Source organism: Babylonia areolata, chromosome 23 (genome assembly GCF_041734735.1).
Source record: "Babylonia areolata isolate BAREFJ2019XMU chromosome 23, ASM4173473v1, whole genome shotgun sequence".
Classification (NCBI taxonomy): domain Eukaryota; kingdom Metazoa; phylum Mollusca; class Gastropoda; order Neogastropoda; family Buccinidae; genus Babylonia; species Babylonia areolata.
The window spans coordinates 2,849,947-2,869,070 of NC_134898.1; the positions used below are offsets into that span (position 1 = coordinate 2,849,947).

The window sequence follows — 19,124 nt, forward strand, 5'->3', positions numbered from 1 at the left end:
TGTCTGTCTGTCTGTCTGTCTGTCTGTCTGTCTCTCTCGTGTGTGTGTTAGTGTGTGTGTGTGTGCACGTGTGTGCGTGTGTGTGTTACTCGCTTCCGTTCCGTACAGATGTGAGCGATGTTGTGTCTCTCAGTTTGACGCTGTGTTGTACATTATACACGTATTAAGTATTCAGTATAATACATTTATATGTTTGTGTGTCTCTTAGAACAACGGCAGAAGTGTAAGTCGGCCAAAGTGCTAATATCTTCACCGTTGGAAAATAAAGATTCATTCATTCATTCATTCATTCTCTCTCTCTCTCTCTCTCTCTCTCTCTCTCACACACACACACACTCTCTGTCTCTATCTCTGTCTGTCTGTCTGGCTGGCTGGCTGGCTGGCTGGCTGTCTGTCTGTCCTGACAGCTCCACTTCTACATTTTGACACCGCACTGTAACCACACACACACACACACTCTCTCTCTCTCTCTCTCTCTCTCTCTCTCTGTCTGTCTGTCTGTCTCACACACACAGACACAGACACACACAGACACACAGAGAGCATGACTCACTCGGTCCTTAGCCTGCAGAAGGGGAGGGTGGAGGGGGAGGGGAGGATTTTGTGAGACTGGGGGTGAACATGGAAAGGGGAAGTGCAGAGAGGGGCAAGGAATTGGGGATTATGGGGGGGGTGGGGGGTGGGGGGAGTGAGAGTGGTGGAAAGGGGTTGCTGGGTGTGTGGATGGAATGAATATATATAAAAATGTGGGCCACTAGTCCCATGTTCACTCGCGTGTATGACTGGGCTTTTATGTGAATGACCGTTTTTACCCAGCTTTTAGTGCAGCCATACTCTAATTTTTAGGTGTGTGCATGCTGGGTATAAACATGTTTCCATAACCCACTGAACTTTTACAGGGATTATGAGATCTCTAACAAGTGTATTTAATCTTCAGTTTGTGTGTACACATGACCAGCAGGTCTGCACTTATGTTTACTTGGGTGAGCACGTAATGGTCTCAGACCATTTCATATATGCGTATATTTTTTTAGCTTGTGGATTGATAGGAAAAAGCTGTTTTTCATGCCACAGCAGTATAAACTTTGTCGGAGGGTATTGAATAACAGTTTGCTGAACATCTGGTCGCTGTTGAAAACCTGACCTGGTGCCCCACAGGTAACACACAGGGAAGGGGACACATCCTGTGTGTAATGAAGTGGCAGCATCTTGCACCAGTAAATATCAAACCAGGCTTGTAGAGTTCGCCTCTTCACTGCCCTGTCTTGGCGAAAAGAGACCAGAGTTGCATCATTTTTAAGCGCAGGTACTACATTTCGTGCTGTCCACTGTGGTGTCACTGATTTTGATAAGCAAAAGCAATCCAGTCCCAAGAGGAAAAGGGATAGATAATAGTGACAGCTTTACCTGTAAGCTTTGTCAGTCTCAGGTGACAGCCCTCCTCTGACAAATATACTCATCATCAGCAGGAAAGGGGTTAACGCACAAAATGTTGAGGGACAGGTTGTGCACGGTGAGATGGGCGACATTTCTGTTGAAAGCAGAACATAAAAGATTTATGGGAAAGTAAAACGGCACACAGGCAATAATAGGGACAGGCATATTATGCTGCTGGCTACAATTAAAACGGCTGACGTTTTTCTTAACGGGTCTGTGAGAAAGCTGCACAAGGCAGGTATTGTTGTAATGTCACACACACACATACACACACACACACACACACACACACATACATACACACACACTCAAACATGCAGACAAACACACAGATACACACATGGATACACATGCACTTATATACACATGTAAACACACAAGTGCACACACACATCAGCACATAGACATACAGACATAGACATACAGACAGGCAGACACACACACACACACACACACACACACACACACACACACAAAACGTCTAATATCACTGATAGTGAAAAGACGCTAAACAAAAGAACGAACACACACACATACCCCTCTCACCCCACTTCAAAGAAAAAAAAGAAAGAAAAATAAAAGAAGAAAAAAAACATAAAACAGAAAAAAAACCCAGCTAATCTTGCCCAATCTATCCCTCAGCATTCGCTGGGCACACTCAGTCGCCTGTATCAAGTGCTGATGAAATCACAGAGAGGATGTAGGGTGTGTATGGACTGTGATGTTAATCAATGACTGAAGAGGTGCCTGAGGCATTAGGTACATCCTGTCCTGCAATGAGGCCGCTGCTGTCAGCTGCCGAGAGACAACACGGTGTCCGCTCAGATGGCGGAGAGGTGGTCCGGTGACAGTGTGCACGACTAGGAAATCCTAGTCTCTCAGGGTTTGAGACACATACACAGAGCAGAATTGATACCCCCGTTCTCCATCCACTTGCGCTTGAGTTGTGGTCTGGGTGCAAGTCTTTCAATTGTTTGTCCATGATTTACAAGATTGAAAAAAAAAGAAAGGAAAAACAAAACACACATGTTGATTATGCTGTGCGAATGACCACACTGTACTGGATATTATGATGCATTAAGTAATCCCACGGTATATAAAGTATTCATTTAGCGCGAAATCTTGTGTGGAAACAAATCAGAGTGCTGGTACCCCAGCCATTCACAGGCAGGGACAGCTCTGGTTCAGAGGGATGGAAGACAACACTTAGAGTTTCAGTTTCAGTTTCAGTAGCTCAAGGAGGCGTCACTGCGTTCGGACAAATCCATATACGCTACACCACATCTGCAAAGCAGATGCCTGACCAGCAGCGTAACCCAACGCACTTAGTCAGGCCTTGAGAAAAAAAAAAAAAAAGGTGAATAAATAATAGATAAATACATAAAAAAAACAACTACTACCACTACTAATAATATGTATAAGGTGCAAAAACTTGATGAAGTCAACTATAAGCGTACATAAATAATGCAAGTTGAAAGCTGGAGAATCAAGAGGAGTAGCTCAGGAAGTTGTGTGCATGTCAGGCCTTTGTCACCGTGTTGACACCGTATGCCAGTGATTTGTCAGAAAGGAATGTTGTGTTGACACCGTATGCCAGTGATTTGTCAGAAAGGAACGTTGCGTCATTTGTTTTTATTGATTGAACAACATCATGGTTGCACAGGTTGGCAGGATTACATAGACCTTTTCTATAGCCCTGTGTTTACTGAGAGAGAGAGAGAGAGAGGGAGAGAGAGAGACAGACAGACAGACAGACAGGCAGATATGTGAGGAGGGACAGGGAGAAGAAAGGGGTTGGACAAAGTGGAGATGAGAGGGCGAAAGACAAACATTACCTGCACTGGGTGTGCACATGTGTGTGTGTATGTGTGTGTGTGTATGTGTGTGTGTGTGTGTGTTTGCGTGTGAGTGTGCAAGTGTGTGTATGAGCACACACACACACTCAAACACAGACACGCAAGACAAACACACACACACACACACACACACACACACACACAAATAAACTTCTCCCTACCTTACTCCCCACAGCCCAACCCCCACCCCCACAACTACCTACATCCCTACCCACCAAACAGATCCATCCCCTCCCACCCTCTTTCCACCTCCCTACCCCGACACAGGTGTCAGTGTACAAATGAGAGGTGTGTGTGTGTGTGATGACAGTTGAGGGGCAGAACCTGGCGCGACAGGCCAGCATCAGTGCCGGCATCCCCTACCCCCCAATCCACCTATCCCCCAACACACATCCATACTCCACCCACACGCACACCCAAACACACACACAGGCGTCAGTGTACAAACGAGAGGTGTGTGACGACAGGTGAGGGATAGAATCTGGTGCGTCAGGCCATTGTCAGTGCTGGCATCCTCTAACCCCTACACCCCAAACCACATACAACCCCCCACTCCCCTCCCAAAGAACCACCCCTTCCCCCACAGGTGTCACTGTACAAACGAGAGGTGTGTGTATGATGACAGGTGAGGGGCAGAACCCGGCGTGACAGGCCAGCGTCAGTGCCGGCATCCCCTACCCCCCTGTCCCCCAACACACATCCACACCCCCCTCACTCCCACCCCCTACCACACACATACACACTGGTGTCAGTGTACAAACGAGATGTGTGTGATGACAGGTGAGGGGCAGAACACGGCGCGGCAGGCCAGCGTCAGTGCCGGCATCCCCTACCCCCCTGTCCCCCAACACACATCCATCCCCCACCCAACGTCCCCCTTCCCCATACGCATGTGTCAGTGTACAAACTCCAGGTGTGTGACGGCAGGTGAGGGGCAGAACCCGGCGCGACAGGCCAGCGTCAGTGCCGGCATCCCCTACCCCCCTGTCCCCCAACACACATCCATCCCCCACCCAACATCCCCCTTCCCCATACGCATGTGTCAGTGTACAAACTCCAGGTGTGTGATGGCAGGTGAGGGGCAGAACCCGGCGCGACAGGCCAGCGTCAGTGCCGGTATCCCCTACACTGTGCCGGCCACCAGCGTCAACATGCTGTGCGGCTCCGGCCTTCGGGCCGTCGTCATGGCAGCTCAGGCAGTGCGTCTTGGGGACGCCAAGGTGGTGGTGGCCGGAGGGCAGGAGAGCATGAGCAAGGTATGTGGGAACCACGGGGTTTCTAAAAAGTCTGGTAGCCTCCCATGATCAAGGTATGCATCAACCGTGATGTTTCCTGAAAAACGATGAAGGTCCTGTAGCTTTCCATATCAGTATCAGTATCAGTAGCTCAAGGAGGCGTCACTGCGTTTGGACAGATCCATATACGCTACACAGCATCTGCCAAGCAGATGTCTGACCAGCAGCATAACCCAACATGCTTAGTCAGGCCTTGAGAAAGAAAGGAAAAAAAACCTTCTATAAGCAAGGTGTGTCAACCACAGGGCTTTTAAAAAGTCTTGTAGCATTCCATATACAAAGTATGTGACAACCAGGGGGTTTCATGCACACACACACACACACACACACACACACACACACACACACACACACACACACACATATTTTGTACCATCTGTGGCACAAAGATTGATGTTTGTTGGATTGTGGGAAATGAGCGGGTGGATCGTTGTGTCAAAAAAGGTGCAGTGAATATTTACAATGCCATGGAAATTTGTATTCCAAATTCATTACCAGAAGGTTATTCTCAGCTGGAGAAAACCAGCAGGAACCATGTCAGTAAACAAAAACAGGAGTCGGACCCTGCCAGAGAAAATGCTAACTATAGCTCATGCAAAATTGATCACATATTTTCTTTTAAAACAAAAGGGATATTATGGTAGCAGAAGGCTCACCAGTCTAATGCACAGACTATGGCTGGATGTCATAAAAGCAAAATATAATTCTAAAGTAACTTGCATTTGTGGTAATGAAATTACCCCGTGCATATCTTACATGAATGTCAACAATCAAAAATATGTTTACCTCTTGCATTTACAAAATCTACAGTTCCATCTGCTTCCATTAGAAACATATTTTTATGACAGTGAACTTGTGTTTGAAATAGTGTAAGAGTTCAACAAGGAGCCCCATTGGGTCTTTGTTGTTATTTTACTGGTTGACTAGTAAGTTGTTTTATTTTGTTTATATTCTTTTTTATGCTAATATTGAGGAGAGAGGAGCAAGGAAAGTAGTGATGATTTAAGGCACGGGTGGGGTGGGGAGGGTGATGTATTTTCGTCTAAAATGATAGTTGAAAAGAGGGCGCTAGCCAGCGGGACAAAGGGGAGGTTACCTACTTCTGGGAGGTTATCGGCCGTAGTTTCGTTTTCTCCGCATAGGCGGATAGTAGTTTGCACAGGACAGGAATGTCAGACCCCTGCCAGAGTCTGCACTAGTTGGGTCACGGTAAGTATGTTATTTAAACGTAATTTTAGATAGAAAATTTCCTTTGTGGATGGACGTCAAACAGAAGACTGAAGGAAGTGTGTGCACTGTGTGCAGGCCCCACACTGCCTGCACATGAGGGGGGGCGTGAAGTTTGGGGACGTCAGTCTGGTGGACACCATGATGAAGGACGGGCTGACGGACGTCTTCAACAACTACCACATGGGCATCACCGGTAGGTTCTCATTCAGTGTATTATGCAGTGTGTGTGTGTGTGTGTGTGTGTGTGTGTGTGTGTGTGTGTGTGTGTGTGGTCACATTTTGGTGTGTATGTAACATTGATGTAATGTTTTATGTTAAAAGCGTTTTTGTAAAGCACCTAGAGCAGATAACTGGATAGTGTGCTATATAAGTATCCATTATTAATATTATTATTATTCATTCCACTGCTGATTTTTTCCTTCTTCTTCCTGCTTCTTTCTGCTTCTTCTGCTTCTTCTTTCTGCTTCTTCTGCTTCTTCTTCTTCTTTCTCCTTCTTCTGCTTCTTTCTGCTTCTTCTTTCTGCTTCTTCTTCTGCTTTTTCTTTCTGCTTCTTCTTCTTCTTCTTCTTCTTCTTTCTGCTTCTTCTGCTTCTGCTTCTGCTTCTTCTTCTTCTTCTTCTTTCTTCTTCTTCTTCTTCTTTCTGCTTCTTCTTCTGCTTCTTCTTCTTCTTCTCATTTGTTTATTGTCTATTCACTGCAGTGTTATTTAGACACGTACACGTACGTGGGTCTTCAGTGGACTCTGATGTGCTGTGTTGTGTTTTGGTTGTTGTTATGGTTGTGTTGTGCTGTGATGTGTTGTGGTTTAGTCATGCTGTGCTGTGTTGTTTTTGAGTTGCATTGCGCTTTGTTGTGGTTGCGTTGTGTTGAGCTGTGCTCTGTTGTGTTGAGCTGTGCTCTGTTGCGGTGTGCTGTGCTTGTTGCAGTTGAAAGTTGTGCTGAGTCATGGGCATGTATGTTGTGCTGCTCTGGGATGTGCTGTGTTTGTTGTGGTTGTGCTGTATTTTGGGTGTTTTGCCATGATGTGGTTAACTTGTGCTGTGCTGTGATACCTTGTGCAGAAGTTAATTCTACATGGTGTTTTTATAAAAGTTGCGTGTCCATGACATCATGTTGGTCTGCTTTTAAGTTTGGATGGGTTTTTATTGGTTTGTTTTTGTTGTGTTTTATCTGATGATGTGTCCAGCGACATGCTGTTTGTGTGTGTATGTGTGTATTTATGTGTGTGTGTCTGTGCATGCATGTGTGCGTTTGTGTGTATGCGTGGATGCATGTGTGCATGTTTGTGTGTGTGTGTGTGTGTGTGTGTGTGTGTGTGTGCCCCCCCCCCCACAGCGGAGAACGTGGCGCGGCAGTGGACGGTGACCCGCCAGGAGCAGGACCAGTTCGCAGTGCAGTCACAGCACAGGTGTGAGGCTGCCCAGTCTGCCGGCCACTTTGACCAGGAGATCACACCTGTCCTCATCCAGGCAAGAACAGGTAGGTGATGATGATGATGATGATGATGAGGCTGCCCAGTCTGCCGGCCACTTTGACCAGGAGATCACACCTGTCCTCATCCAGGCAAGAACAGGTAGGTAATGATGATGATGATGATGAGGTCGCCCAGTTTGCCGAGCACTTTGACCAGGAGATCACACCTGTCCTCATCCAGGCAAGAACAGGTAGGTGATGATGATGATGATGATGATGATGATAAATAATGATAACGATGATTATTGCGATGATGATTGTAATAATAAGATGATAATGTTGATTAGGATGATGATGATAATGAAAATAATGATGGTGTGTGTGTGTGTGTGTGTGTGTGTGTGTGTGCGTGTGTGTGTGCGTGTGTGTGTGTGTGTGTGTGTGTGGGTACATGCATGCTTACATGCATATCTGTATGAGTACATGGGTGTATGTGTATATGTATCTGCATGCTCGTGTGTGTATGTCTGTGTCTGTGTTTCTGTGTGTCCATATATATTTGTATATGTGGGGTATGTGTGTGTGTGTGTGTGAGTGTGTGTGTGTGTGTGTGTGTGTGTTTGCACCCACATATACATCGCTGCGTGTGTGTCCCTGTCAATGTGTGTGTGTGTGTGATGCACCAGGCAGCACGGAGGTGAAGAAGGATGAGTTTCCCCGGGCGGGCTGCACGCTGGAGGGATTGCAGAAACTGAGACCCGCCTTCATCAAGGACGGCTCCGGAACCGTCACCGCCGGCAACGCTTCAGGTGAGACGCTGCCTTCTGTGGCCGTCTGCTTACCAGGGAATTGTAATAGTGATAACAGTTTGATGAAGTGACGATAATATTAAAAATAATGAATAATGATAATATAATGATAATAATAATTCTATAAAAAAATCAAAATAACAGAATGATAATAAAAAGAATAATTTGTTCGTATGTAACGCTAGAATACAAGCAGAAGCAAGGTCTTAGTGCTTTACAAATCCATTACTTGAAATAATTGAACAAACACTACACTGCTAACGTCCATATTCTAAATATATTTCTGTTTAATAATTACGATGTAATAATTAATTGCAATGTTTTTAAAAGCGAATATGTGAAATGCTTTTTATTTGAGAACATATGTTTATTACTCTTGTTTAATCAAGTTATCCGCGTGTGTGCGGTGGGTGGGTGGGTGGCGGGGGGGGGGGGGGGGGGTTTGCGGGTGTGTGCTGATTATCTGGTTGTCGTTTTCCGCAATTCATCTTTATTCTTATCTTATCTATTATAATCAATGTGCAGTATAGTAGGCTATGTTTATAATTATATTCAAATAATGTTTTTTTAATTCTTTCTGTTTTTACATTAAGAATACTAGTTATTACCTGCAGTGTGTGGATGTATGTATGAAACGATGTATGTGATATTTTTTTACATCATTTGTATCTTCGTAATATTTGTAGGGGCTGTTGTTGACTTTTACAGTTATGGTCCCCATGTTGTTTACTTGTCTATGTTGTGATAATGCACCTGACCAAATTTCTCCAGTTGGAGATAATAAAGTTATTCTTATCTTATCTTATCTTAGCAGTAGTAGCAGTAGCATAACACGACAGCTGTGTGGTGACGTGTTCCGACAGGCCTGAACGATGGGGCAGCGGCAGTGCTGGTGATGAGCGGTGCGGAGGTGAAGGAGAGGGGAGTTAAGCCCCTTGCCCGCATCGTGTCGTGGGCCCAGGCCGGAGTGGATCCCTCCATCATGGGCACTGGCCCCATCCCTGCCGCACGCATGGCCGTGAGTTGGGGGGGTGTTTTGGTTGTTTGTTGTTTGTCTCTTTCTGTCTTTCCTTCCTTCTTTCTTTTTTTTTTTCGTTTCTCTCTCTCTTTCTTTATTTCCTTCTTTCTTTCTTTTTTTTTTTCTTTCTTTCCTTCTTTCTTTATTTTTTCTTTTCTCTCTCTCTTTCTTTCCTTCTTTCTTTTTTTTCTTTTCTCTCTCTCTTTCTTTCTTTCCTTCTTTCTTTTTTTTCTTTTCTCTCTCTCTTTTTTTTCTTTCTTTCCTTCTATCTTTTCTTTTCTCTCTCTCTTTCTTTCCTTCTTTCTTTCTTTTTTTCTTTTCCCTCTCTCTCTTTCTTTCTTTTTTCTTTTCTCCCTCTCTCTCTCTCTTTCTTTCTATCTTCTATCTTTTTTCTTTTCTCCCTCTTTCGTTCTTTCTTTCTTTCTTTTTGTTTCTCTCTCTCTTTCTTTCTTTCCTTCTTTCTTTTTTTCTTTTCTCTCTCTTTCTTTCTTTCCCTCACGCATTGACGTCTGCTTGAAACTGACACTGAAACTTTCGTTGGCTCATGTTTGTGTGTACACACAGTGTGAGTCTATGTGTGTGTGTGTGTGTGTGTGATGTATATGTATCTGTGTGTGTGGATCAGATGGACAAGGCCGGATGGAGCATGGAGGAGGTGGACCTGTTCGAGCTGAACGAAGCCTTCGCTGCCCAGTCCCTGGCAGTCATCAAGGACCTGGGATGCGACCCTGCCAAGGTGGGTACCCTGGGTGGAGAGGTGGGTAGAGGTGGGTACCCTGTTGGTGGGTGGAGAGGTGGGTAGAGGTGGGTACCCTGGGTGGAGAGGTGGGTAGAGGTGGGTACCCTGTTGGTGGAGAGGTGGGTAGAAGTGGGTACCCTGTTGGTGGAGAGGTGGGTAGAGGTGGGTACCCTGGGTGGAGAGGTGGGTAGAGGTGGGTACCCTGTTGGTGGAGAGGTGGGTAGAGGTGGGTACCCTGTTGGTGGAGAGGTGGGTAGAGGTGGGTACCCTGGGTGGAGAGGTGGGTAGAGGTGGGTACCCTGTTGGTGGAGAGGCGGGTAGAGGTGGGTACCCTGGGTGGAGAGGTGGGTAGAGGTGGGTACCCTGTTGGTGTAGAGGTGGGTACCCTGGGTGGAGAGGTGGGTAGAGGTGGGTACCCTGTTGGTGGAGAGGTGGGTAGAGGTGGGTACCCTGTTGGTGGAGAGGTGGGTAGAGGTGGGTACCCTGTTGGTGGAGAGGTGGGTAGAGGTGGGTACCCTGTTGGTGGAGAGGTGGGTAGAGGTGGGTACCCTGTTGGTGGAGAGGCGGGTAGAGGTGGGTACCCTGTTGGTGGAGAGGTGGGTAGAGGTGGGTACCCTGTTGGTGTAGAGGTGGGTACCCTGGGTGGAGAGGTGGGTAGAGGTGGGTACCCTGGGTGGAGAGGTGGGTACCCTGGGTGGAGAGGTGGGTACCCTGTGTGGAGAGGTGGGTAGAAGTGGGTACCCTGGGTGGAGAGGTGGGTAGAGGTGGGTACCTTGTTGGTGGAGAGGTGGGTAGAGGTGGGTACCCTGGGTGGAGAGGTGGGTACCCTGTTGGTGGAGAGGTGGGTAGAGGTGGGTACCCTGGGTGGAGAGGTGGGTAGAGGTGGGTACCCTGGGTGGAGAGGTGGGTAGAGGTGGGTACCCTGTTGGTGGAGAGGTGGGTACCCTGGGTGGAGAGGTGGGTAGAGGTTGGTACCCTGGGTGGAGGTGGGTAGAGGTGGGTACCCTGTTGGTGGAGAGGTGGGTAGAGGTGGGTACCCTGTTGGTGGAGAGGTGGGTACCCTGGGTGGAGAGGTGGGTAGAGGTGGGTACCCTGGGTGGAGGTGGGTAGAGGTGGGTACCCTGTTGGTGGAGAGGTGGGTACCCTGTTGGTGGAGAGGCGGGTAGAGGTGGGTACCCTGTTGGTGGAGAGGTGGGTAGAGGTGGGTACCCTGGGTGGAGAGGTGGGTAGAGGTGGGTACCCTGTTGGTGGAGAGGTGGGTAGAGGTGGGTACCCTGGGTGGAGAGGTGGGTAGAGGTGGGTACCCTGGGTGGAGAGGTGGGTACCCTGTTGGTGGAGAGGTGGGTAGAGGTGGGTACCCTGGGTGGAGAGGTGGGTAGAGGTGGGTACCCTGTTGGTGGAGAGATTGGTAGAGGTGGGTACCCTGGGTGGAGAGGTGGGTAGAGGTGGGTACCCTGTTGGTGGAGAGGTGGGTAGAGGTGGGTACCCTGGGTGGAGAGGTGGGTACCCTGGGTGGAGAGGTGGGTAGAGGTGGGTACCCTGGGTGGAGAGGTGGGTAGAGGTGGGTACCCTGTTGGTGGAGAGGTGGGTAGAGGTGGGTACCCTGGGTGGAGAGGTGGGGAGAGGTGGGTACCCTGTTGGTGGAGAGGTGGGTAGAGGTGGGTACCCTGGGTGGAGAGGTGGGTAGAGGTGGGTACCCTGGGTGGAGAGGTGGGTAGAGGTGGGTACCCTGTTTGTGGAGAGGTGGGTAGAAGTGGGTACCCTGTTGGTGGAGAGGTGGGTAGAGGTGGGTACCCTGTTGGTGGAGAGGCGGGTAGAGGTGGGTACCCTGTGGGTGGAGAGGTGGGTAGAGGTGGGTACCCTGGGTGGAGAGGCGGGTAGAGGTGGGTACTCTGTTGGTGGAGAGGTGGGTACCCTGTGTGGAGAGGTGGGTAGAGGTGGGTACCCTGTGTGGAGAGGTGGGTAGAGGTGGGTACCCTGTTGGTGGAGAGGTGGGTAGAGGTGGGTACCCTGTGTGGAGAGGTGGGTAGAGGTGGGTAACCTGGGTGGAGAGGTGGGTAGAGGTGGGTACCCTGGGTGGAGAGGTGGGTAGAGGTGGGTACCCTGTTGGTGGAGAGGTGGGTAGAGGTGGGTACCCTGGGTGGAGAGGTGGGTAGAGGTGGGTACCCTGTTGGTGGAGAGGTGGGTAGAGGTGGGTACCCTGTTGGTGGAGAGGTGGATAGAGGTGGGTACCCTGGGTGGAGAGGTGGGTAGAGGTGGGTACCCTGGGTGGAGAGGTGGGGAGAGGTGGGTACCCTGTTGGTGGAGAGGTGGGTAGAGGTGGGTACCCTGGGCGGAGAGGTGGGTAGAGGTGGGTACCCTGTGGGTGGAGAGGTGGGTAGAGGTGGGTACCCTGGGTGGAGAGGTGGGGAGAGGTGGGTACCTTGTTGGTGGAGAGGTGGGTAGAGGTGGGTTCCCTGGGTGGAGAGGTGGGTAGAGGTGGGTACCCTGTGGGTGGAGAGGTGGGTAGAGGTGGGTACCCTGGGTGGAGAGGTGGGTAGAGGTGGGTACCCTGGGTGGAGAGGTGGGTAGAGGTGGGTACCCTGTTGGTGGAGAGGTGGGTAGAGGTGGGTACCCTGTTGGTGGAGAGGTGGGTAGAGGTGGGTACCCTGGGTGGAGAGGTGGGTACCTTACAGGTGTGGGTGGAGAGGTGCCTGGGAAGTGAGGCGATCTGAGTGCATGGGATGGTATCCCACAGTCTGCAGTATTTCTCCCCCTCCACTTGACCGTGAGTGGTGGTCTGGAGGCTAGTCAGTCGGATGACATGAAAAACCGAGGTCCCTGGCCATGTGTAGCATGCACATAGTGTAGCTGAAAGAACTGTAGAAAAAAAAGGGCTGCCCATTGCAAAATTCTCCAGAAAAATCCACTTGTTAGGAAAACAGATATACTTGCAGGCAGAAATGGAAATAAAGAAGAAGAAAAAGAGGGTAGGGTGCACTGACCATGAGGTGAGAAGCCTTGATTTCACACAGAGAAATCTGTTTTGACAAAAAGACTAACACAACACAGTGCACCCAACAACAGCACAACACAGCACAGCACAGCATGGCACGGCATGGCACAGCACAGCACAGCACAGTACAGCACGGCATGGTACGGCACAGCACGGCACAGCACGGCATGGTATGGCATGGCACAGCACAGCACAGTACAGCATGGCATGGTACGGCACAGCACAGCACGGCATGGCATGGCATGGCACAGCACAGCACAGCACAGCACAGTACAGCATGGCATGGTACGGCACAGCACAGCACGGCATGGCATGGCACAGCACAGCACAGCACGGCATGGCATGGTACGGCACAGCACAGCACAGCATGGCATGGTACGGCACAGCACAGCACAGCATGGCACAGCATGGCATGGCATGGCACAGCACAGCACAGCACGGCATGGCATGGCATGGCACAGCACAGCACAGCATGGCATGGTACGGCACAGCACAGCACAGCATGGCATGGTACGGCACAGCACAGCACAGCATGGCATGGCACGGTACAGCACAGCACAGCATGGCACAGCATGGCATGGCATGGCACGGCACAGTACAGCACAGCATGGTACGGCACAGTACAGCACAGCACGGCACACAGCACAGCACGCCACGGCACGGCACAGCATGGCACAGCACAGCACACAGCACAACACATCATGGCATGGCACGGCACAGCACAGCACAGCACAACACAGCACAGCATATGGTCTGACAGTCAGCATCACCAATGCACGATTCACGGTTATGTAATCATGATCTTTAACCACTTGGCCATTTCAGGTGAAATAAACTCTGACTGATTGCAGGTGAACGTGAGTGGCGGGGCCATCGCCCTGGGTCACCCCATCGGAGCCTCAGGGGCACGCATTCTGGTGACCCTCCTCCATGGCTTGAAGAGGACCGGAGGCCGGAAAGGGGTTGCTGCCCTTTGTATAGGCGGTGGCATGGGTATTGCCATGTGTGTGGAGGCCGAGTGAACGACTGTAACCAGGCACAAGGGTGCTGTTTTTGGAGTGCTAGTGGCATCGGTATGGAGGGCTTTTCAATTTTTTTTTTTTTTTTTTTTTTTTTCAAAATCAGATGTGTTGTTTATAAATGTGAGCAGCATTGTGTGTGACGTGGTCATGTTTTGATACATTTATATATGTACTGTTTGGAAGTGTTGGCGGTAAATGATACAAGAGGTGAAACTGTGATTTTTTTGTTGTTGTTTTGTTTCATTTTGCAGATGCATTGTTGAGAAGTCTAAACAGAATGTTTTTCAGTGGTCATGAAGGGACGGTAAGGAAGACAGAGACTTTCCCTGGATGAAGGCTGCGGGACTTTGACATGTTCATGAATCATAGATAATCTGCACTGTGTCTGTTTTTGTTTTTTGTTGTTGCTTTTCAAAGGAGTTTCAGTTTCAGTAGCTCAAGGAGGCGTCACTGCGTTCGGACAAATCCATATACCACATCTGCCAAGCAGATGCCTGACCAGCAGCGTAACCCAACGCGCTTAATCAGGCCTTGGAAAAAAAAAAAGAAAAAAAAAGGTGAATAAATAATAGATACGCTTACATAAATAAATAAATAAATAAGTAAATAAATAAATAATAATTATGATAAAAAAGGTAGTAGTAATGGGAACGATAATAAAATAATGATAATAAAGAAATAAATGAGACAACAATGATGATAAATAAGCAAATAAATGTAAAACATGAAGACACACATTCACACATACACCCACACATGCATAACAGATATGCCCCAAACATGCAGTTTTTAAAGGAGAATATCAGAAGTGGGCACCCATTCTGTGAACAAAGCAAGTGGCCTCCAAAACATGTTACCACAGCCAGCGAGTGTCTGTGTGAAGGTCAGCCATGCTGTTTAACACATGAATCGGACTGGAAAGCTTCAGTTCCAGTTTCAGTTTCTCAAGGAGGCGTCACTGCATTCAGACAAATCCATATATGCTACACTACATCTGCTATGCAGATGCCTGACAGCAGGGCAACTCGACACTCTTGCCAGGCCTTGAGTGCATGTTTATATATTTGTGTACCTATCAGAGTGGATTTCTTTTTACAGAATTTTGCCAGAGGACAAAATAACAAAATAATAAAAAAAAAAAAAAAAAAAAAAATCGATAAATTCATAAAAATACTACTACTACTACTACTAATATTTATAAGGTGCGAAATCTTGATGAAGTCATAATGTGTTTTCAATGGGAGTCACAATGTGTTTCCAATGGGAGTCACAATGTGTTTTCAATAGAAGTCACAATGTGTTTCCAATAGAAGTCGCAGTGTGTTTCCACTGGGAGTCATAATGTGTTTTCAGTGGAAGTCACAATGTGTTTTCAGTGGGAGTCACAATGTCTTTCCAATGGGAGTCACAGTGTGTGCAGACTTATCCATATACACTGCCCCACATCTGCTTGAAAAAGAAAAAGAAAAAAACAAGAAAAAAAACAAAAACTCCCAGAAGCCTGACCTTCACATAAACCCAACAAGCTGATCAGGCCTTTGGACCTGACCCTAGGTTAATGTGACACATTAACATAACATGTAATTAACCCAACAAGCTGATCAGGCCTTTGGACCTGACCCTAGGTTAATGTGAAACATTAACATAACATGTAATTAACCCAACAAGCTGATCAGGCCTTTGGACCTGACCCTAGGTTAATGTGAAACATTAACATAACATGTAATTAACCCAACAAGCTGATCAGGCCTTTGGACCTGACCCTAGGTTAATGTGAAACATTAACACAACATGTAATAAACCCAACAAGCTGATCAGGTCTTTGGACCTGACCCTAGGTTAATGTGAAACATTAACATAACATGTAATTAACCCAACAAACTGATCAGGCCTTTGGACCTGACCCTAGGTTAATGTGAAACATTAACATAACATGTAATTAACCCAACAAACTGATCAGGCCTTTGGACCTGACCCTAGGTTAATGTGAAACATTAACATAACATGTAATTAACCCAACAAGCTGATCAGGCCTTTGGACCTGACCCTGGGTAAATGTGAAACATTAACATGTAATTAAGTAATTGAACAATATAAGCACATAAGTAAGTAAACGCAATTAAATGTGAAAAAAAAGAAGTGAAATACATGTAGAGGTAAATGGTTGAAATGAAACAAGAACCAGTGCAAGACATGGGAATGATGATGATGATGATGATGAACCTTGATGTCTTGTTCACGAAATAGGTGTTCACTTTTCGACTTCTGTCAATTTTCCCTTGACTGTTGCCAGAATGTGCTTTTATGGTTTGACTCTTGTGCTTGTTATTTTTAATGAATTTTATTTTTGGGGTTTGATGGTTGTCTGATGTTGCATTTAATCTTACTGGTGTGCTGAAATGTTTGTTATTTCTTTGTGGAAGTGGTCTTTGTGAAACGGTTGCTTTCAGGCTATATTTGGCAGTTGTCAGATATGTTCATGTACTGGTCTGTGGTCTGTGGCTTGTGACCTGGTTATTGACCAGAGTGAGACGGGTGCAATAGCCGAGTGGTTAAAGCATTGGACTGTCAATCTGAGGGTCCCGGGTTCGAATCACGGTGACGGCGCCTGGTGGGTAAAGGGTGGAGATTTTTACGATCTCCCAGGTCAACATATGTGCAGACCTGCTAGAGCCTGAACCCCCTTCGTGTGTACATGCAAGCAGAAGATCAAATACGCACGTTAAAGATCCTGTAATCCATGTCAGCGTTTGGTGGGTTATGGAAACAAGAACATACCCAGCATGCACACCCCCCAAAACGGAGTATGGCTGCCTACATGGTGGGGTAAAAACGGTCATACAGTAAAAGCCCACTCGTGTGCATACGAGTGAATGCAGAAGAAGAAGACCAGAGTGTGAGGGATTGTGGGACGAACAGTGAATGATACACATAGCTTTCACTGCAGTCCCGCTGAAAGTGGTCATGTGTCCTTTGTAATGCTCACAGTGTTTGGGTAACCGTCTCCGTGGTAACTTCTTGAATGACGCTGGATTGGTTTTGTTTGCTGTAATGAGGAATTTGAATGAACCCCTCCCCCGCACCACCACCATTTTTTAAAAAAATTATTATTTTTTATCTATTCATTATTTATTTATTTATTTATTTTTACAGTTAACAAGTTATTCAGTTGACACAATTGACAGGGTACAATAAAGGAGTGTACTGGAGAAGTCATGAACTGAATAATTGCACACAGGGAGAAAACGTTTAGGGAGAATGTTTCTGTTTCACCGTCTTCTTTATTTCTTTTTGTATTTGAATGGGGTGTGTGGGGGATGTGGGTGGAGTGGTGATGGAGACTGAGTGTGGCTGGGTGAAATGGCATGGCAGATATACAGATATATATATATATATTTATATAAAAATTTTTTTGCCAATCTGTTTCTGAAGAGCGAAATGGGAGGAAGGATTGTTCATTCGTAGCTCGACCAACACCAGTTTTGATGACGACTCTCGTGGTGGTTGGAGCGTACAGGGTACTTTCTTTTTTCCGTCACACACGAAGCACCAACATGGTTCAGTGGATCTTTAACTTGTACCTGATTTTGTGTGTATGTTCACACTCAAAAGGGTACAGGTACAAGCACTGGCAGGTCTGCTTACAAGGTGACCTTTTGGAAACAGGAAAAATCTCCACCCTTTATCCACTAGGTTGTTGTGTGTGTGTGTGTGTGTGTGTGTGTGTGTGTTGGCATGTGTGTATGTGGGAGTGGGGGTGGTGGTAATGTGTGTGTGAATTTGGGGGGGATGTTTATGCACTGAAGGTTGTGCTTGAATGCATCTATATTTTATGAATGAATAACCTTTTATTTTATACACCACAGGCTGTCTGAGAAGCATGAATGTCAGTTTGCAATATCATTGTTGTAATTATGATCGTTGTTATCATTGTTATTATCGTTTCCATGGTGATGAGGGTCCGTACCTTTTGTGTAGCCAACATGACTGCATCTTTTAACGAGCATTCCACTGCAGTAGGTTTCCATTCAGACGATTCAGCTGCGCTGCCTGCATGTATCAGAGTATGTTACATCAGTGGGGAGCTGTGGGATAACTGTTATTGGCAGTACTGATGTTGCTACCGTGCATTATTTATGATAATTGCATCTCCACGCTCTGGAATAGCAGGTGTATAAGAATTACGCACAATGAAAGTACTGTAATTTAGTGACAAAAAAAGAGAAGCCTTTCTTCAGAGGTAAGGATCAATCAGAACGTCAGTTTTGAGGGTGGGGATGGAGGTGGGGGGGAGGGAGTTGGGGGGGGGGGGGGGGGGACAGAGTTTGAGGGTCCCTTGACGTTAGATGCTTAAACATGTGCATGCTTTCGTGGTGTGTATTCTTATGTTTGTAACTTTTATTATTGTTGTTGTTGTTATTGATATTCTTCTCCTTAATGTAATTGTTGTTTTGTTATTGTTATGTTATTTGTATTTCTGTTTTTGTCACAACAGATTTCTCTGTGTGAAATTTGGGCCGCTCTCCCCAGGGAGAGCGCGTTGCTACACTGAGAGTGCCACCCTTTTCTCTTTAAAAAAAAAATCATTATCATTATTGTCATTGTTGTTATTATTATTGACTGGTTGATTGGTTGGTTAATTGATTCATTAACTGGTTGGTTAGCTGGTTTATTAATGGGTCAGTTTATTAGATTATTTATTATTCATTTACTTATGGGGTATTACATATTCATATTGTTTTAACTGTTAATGGTTCCTAAATATGTAAAATACCTTTAGGTATGTCAGTGTAATTTTATGTGATCTCTAATAATGCCTGAACTTGTGCATGTCTTTAAATGCAGATCTTATGTTTGTATTGTGAACTGCACGACCACAAGGCTGTTTGTCTGATAGAGAACAAAAGTTGACTTGACATGAGTTGACTGAAGCAGTACCCGTCCTGAAAAATCTGCGCTACAGATACCGTCCTCTGCTGTTGCTCTCTTCTTCATCCTGGGTATGAATTCACTGCCTTCCTGTACCCAGCTCTAGACACAGTGGGTATGAATTCACTGCCTTCCTGTACCCAGCCCTAGACACAGTGGGTATGAATTCACTGCCTTCCTGTACCCAGCTCTAGACACAGTGGGTATGAATTCACTGCCTTCCTGTACCCAGCCCTAGACACAGTGGGTATGAATTCACTGCCTTCCTGTACCCAGCCCTAGACACAGTGGGTATGAATTCACTGCCTTCCTGTACCCAGCCCTAGACACAGTGGGTATGAATTCACTGCCTTCCTGTACCCAGCCCTAGACACAGTGGGT

General features: G+C 46.8%; 1 protein-coding gene across 1 annotated transcript in view; it reads left to right on the top strand.

Moving 5' to 3' along the window:
* LOC143298137 (acetyl-CoA acetyltransferase, cytosolic-like) overlaps window positions 1–14,967 on the top strand; it is a 20,500-nt gene extending 5,533 nt beyond the window's left edge. Inside the window, exons 3-9 of the mRNA XM_076610863.1 lie at window positions 4,368–4,549; window positions 5,894–6,011; window positions 7,154–7,297; window positions 7,918–8,040; window positions 8,904–9,058; window positions 9,684–9,794; window positions 13,644–14,967. Of these exons, the coding sequence (XP_076466978.1) occupies window positions 4,368–4,549; window positions 5,894–6,011; window positions 7,154–7,297; window positions 7,918–8,040; window positions 8,904–9,058; window positions 9,684–9,794; window positions 13,644–13,814 (1,004 nt within the window). The 3' untranslated portion in view covers window positions 13,815–14,967. The remainder of the gene's footprint in view (window positions 1–4,367; window positions 4,550–5,893; window positions 6,012–7,153; window positions 7,298–7,917; window positions 8,041–8,903; window positions 9,059–9,683; window positions 9,795–13,643) is intronic.
* The last annotated feature ends 4,157 nt before the right edge of the window (window positions 14,968–19,124 follow it).